This window comes from Octopus bimaculoides, chromosome 3, assembly GCF_001194135.2.
Source record: "Octopus bimaculoides isolate UCB-OBI-ISO-001 chromosome 3, ASM119413v2, whole genome shotgun sequence".
Lineage (NCBI taxonomy): Eukaryota > Metazoa > Mollusca > Cephalopoda > Octopoda > Octopodidae > Octopus > Octopus bimaculoides.
The window spans coordinates 135,007,537-135,010,983 of NC_068983.1; the positions used below are offsets into that span (position 1 = coordinate 135,007,537).

Consider the following 3,447-nt stretch of genomic DNA (forward strand, 5'->3'; position numbering starts at 1 on the left):
TTTTTTTTTTTTTTTTTTTTTTGGTTATGAATGATCAGAATTAATATTAGAATTAATAAAACCCAGAATCCAAGAAAACTAATGATATTCTGTGTTGGGGAAAAGACAGTTTATAAATTTCTAAATAATATTTAGATCTGACTCTTCAGAAGAGGAAAACTAATCTATAACGAGAAGATAATTATGCCAGTTGTTGATTATTGGAATTAATCATTGCATTTTACTGAGGCAATGTTATTAACACAGCATCAAAATAAGGTTTTAGTGTAGTGCTTACCATTGTTCTGTTACTGTTCCTACATATGATTTAAGTTTATTTTTGCACAAAAAGAAATTGATTGTAAAATTATGGTTTTTAAACGCAAAGAAAATTCATTTACATATACTTAATATTTTAATACATTTTCTCAAATCTGTTTTAGGCTCAGAAAATTCTCTTAGTTGGTGCTATAAATGTTATTGGAACCATCATCTTGTTACTATGGTGTCATTCTACAGGAAGCATGGGTATGTTTTTCTTACTTTTTAAGGCATTAATGGTTTCTTTTGAAAGAATTATGATTGTACATCAATTATTTTGTTATATAACATACATACATGGGTTGGACAAAAGCAGACAAATGCTTGGATTCTCCAATGTTTGTCTGCTTCTGTCCAACCCTTGCCAGTATGGACAACAGATGCTAAATGATGATGATGATGATGACAACACCTCTACAACATTCATAGAATATGCAGACGGCATAATAAACAACATATAACAACACACAAATATATTCTGCGCTTTCACAAGCCCTATATTTGGCATCACAAAGAGACAATAACATTAGTGCACAAACAAAAATTTGATCCATCAGGGATTATACCTAATCTGCCTGCACTCCCAACTCTTACCCTATGCTCCACAACATATAAACTACAAAAGAACAAAACATTGCACTTCATACCGTAGTAGGTTGCACAAAGGTTCCACCAGCTCAGTGAAACAAAATACTAAAAATGAAAGAGCTCTTGGATATGCAAAGGACACAATTTGTCATCACAGCAATCTCCAATCCTGAGAGCCCCTGCTGCTACATACAGGCACATTTACAGTATTTCAGAACACCATTTCTTCCATTCTGGGTAAACAGAATGGGTTTTGGGTTTGTTGTGGATGAAGGAAGAGGAGGAGACCATGATTCATTGGGTGTTACTAAGCCTTTTTTTCAATCTCTGTAAGTAGCCCAGCTAAGATGTCAGTGGTCATAGAAAGGTTTCTCATTTTTTCAAAATATGGTACATATTGAAGCAACAAATTGAATATCGTCTTGAGGTTTACCATGGAACTTAATCTTTTTATCATCTGATGGTAATCCTCAGCTAGGAGAACTTATCCATATATACTCTCTGACAAATAGTGGCACCAAGCACAGCAAAGCACAATGGGAATGAGCCTTAAGAGATTGTGATATTATCATCATCGTTTAACATCCATGTTCCACGCTGGCATGGGTTGGACGATTTGACAGGAACTGATGTGTCCAAAGACTGCATTGAGCTCCAAGTTCTACATTGGCATTGTTTTTATAGCTGGATGCCCTTCCTAAAACAGCCAGTTTACAGCATGAATTGAGTGCTTTCTTCATGTTACCTTCACTATTGAGGTTGCCATGCAGTTCACAGGACTATGAGCCCTAGGGTAGCTGAGCTTCATGCTTGATGAGGGAATTACTATGAGAGTGGGGAAGGCAGAGCAGGTTCCTGCAGAGGGACCTGCATGGTTACAACTAGTGGTCCAAAAGCTTGTAACAGTAAACTCCACTAAAAAGTAAGACATCTCTTCGTGATTGGTTAACCTACAAGAAATACCAGCTAAATAAATCTCTCTAAAATCACACCCAACCATCTTAAAATAGGAAGAACACATTGGACAATGTAGTCTTAGATATACAGCTGTGCTGGTATTAAGTCTTCCTTGGTTTTACTACAGAATCTTGCATACCATTATATAACATATTCACTTGTGGAAATAATACAAGAAACAAACTTTAAAAATAACAGCAAGACTTTATTCTTCCAGTAAATAATACAGTGGACAAAATAAACACATCATCCATTGTTTGGATAATTCAGCTCTGGCCATTGTTGATTACTTGTGCTTCATTATAATAGCAGGAAAAATAACATGACTTACCTTCATGAAAATCGCTCACCTCTCTGTCATAGATGTTTTGTTAAAACAATATACAGATAGAGGTAGACTCCAATGTAGGTTCAGGTTAGTTGTTTGAGAATGTATTACGCACAACGTGATTGGCTCCTTGATCCATATCCTGTGCAATACTTGACCAATCAAAGCACAGGACTCAACCAATGTTCTAAACTCACTTGATAAGTCAGATGAGCAATCACTACAGATTATTGTGCAGAGCCTATAAAAGGCTAGTCAACTGCAATATGCCATAATAAAAATTGATCTCAATATATATATATAAAAAAGATTGGACAGTTACTGCTGGAATGTTTTTAATGATAAAGTAACTCAATCAGGGCTAGAGCTACGCAACAACAAAAATGCAAAACCTAGGCCATGTTTTCTTTATCATAAGGCCAACACATTATACTGTCACAAGCATTAAATCCTCCTCTAGTTACTAAACCTATGTTACTGTTACATCGCTCATAACCTGCACCTATCTATTTTATTCTTACAGCTCTCACAGCCTACACTTATCTTACAATATTTGACATTTTCAGGTAAGATTTCTTTTGTTTTTACATTTCATATTCAAAACTCTTTACACCACATTCTTCCTCATTATATGATGCAACAGTGATCTGCTTGGGATTATCTAAATGTGATTTCAATTTTTTTTCCAGTTTGTTAACATGTCTGCTTACACTATGGATTCAATATCAACGATCATCTTCTATATATTCTTTTGGGTAAGGGTTTTTTTTTGTTTTCCTCCTTATTTTTGGTACTCATTTTACAAAGTAAGTATTGTAAACATTGTTAACTTCTTTATAAACATTGTGTATATCATGTTGTGTGAATAATTTTTCTTTTCAAATTCTGAAAATGCTTGTAGTAACGCCTTGTCTCATGCGCATGCGTAGTCATCAATATCCAAGTTTGGCGCCCTGATTCTTTCTCTTTTCTCGCCGGCCGGCGGAGAGGTCGGACGTCCAGCCCAGAGCTCTCTCACATAAGGCGTCTCAGCAACCAATTTAAGGCTGCCTATTTCCTCCATAAATAAATATTGTTGTGTTGATAGTTCGGAGTCAGCGTTTCGTTGTTATTTAGAATTGAATATAGGAAAGCAGGTGTACACCTAATGGTGTATAACCACTTTCCTAAAAGTGGTGACCCTCCGACGTGATTCAAACACGCAGCCCAACGCAAAAAGTTAACATTACTTTCCTAAATGCTCATCAGTGCATCATTTCTCAAATACCTTACAA

At 35.6% G+C, this 3,447-nt stretch overlaps 1 protein-coding gene across 1 annotated transcript in view; it reads left to right on the plus strand.

Moving 5' to 3' along the window:
* Positions 1-3,447, plus strand: part of LOC106871997 (zinc transporter 6) — a 17,135-nt gene that overhangs the window by 3,273 nt on the left and 10,415 nt on the right. The window contains exons 3-5 of the mRNA XM_052966792.1: positions 423-507; positions 2,697-2,739; positions 2,863-2,928. Coding sequence (XP_052822752.1) covers positions 423-507; positions 2,697-2,739; positions 2,863-2,928 — 194 coding nt within the window. The remainder of the gene's footprint in view (positions 1-422; positions 508-2,696; positions 2,740-2,862; positions 2,929-3,447) is intronic.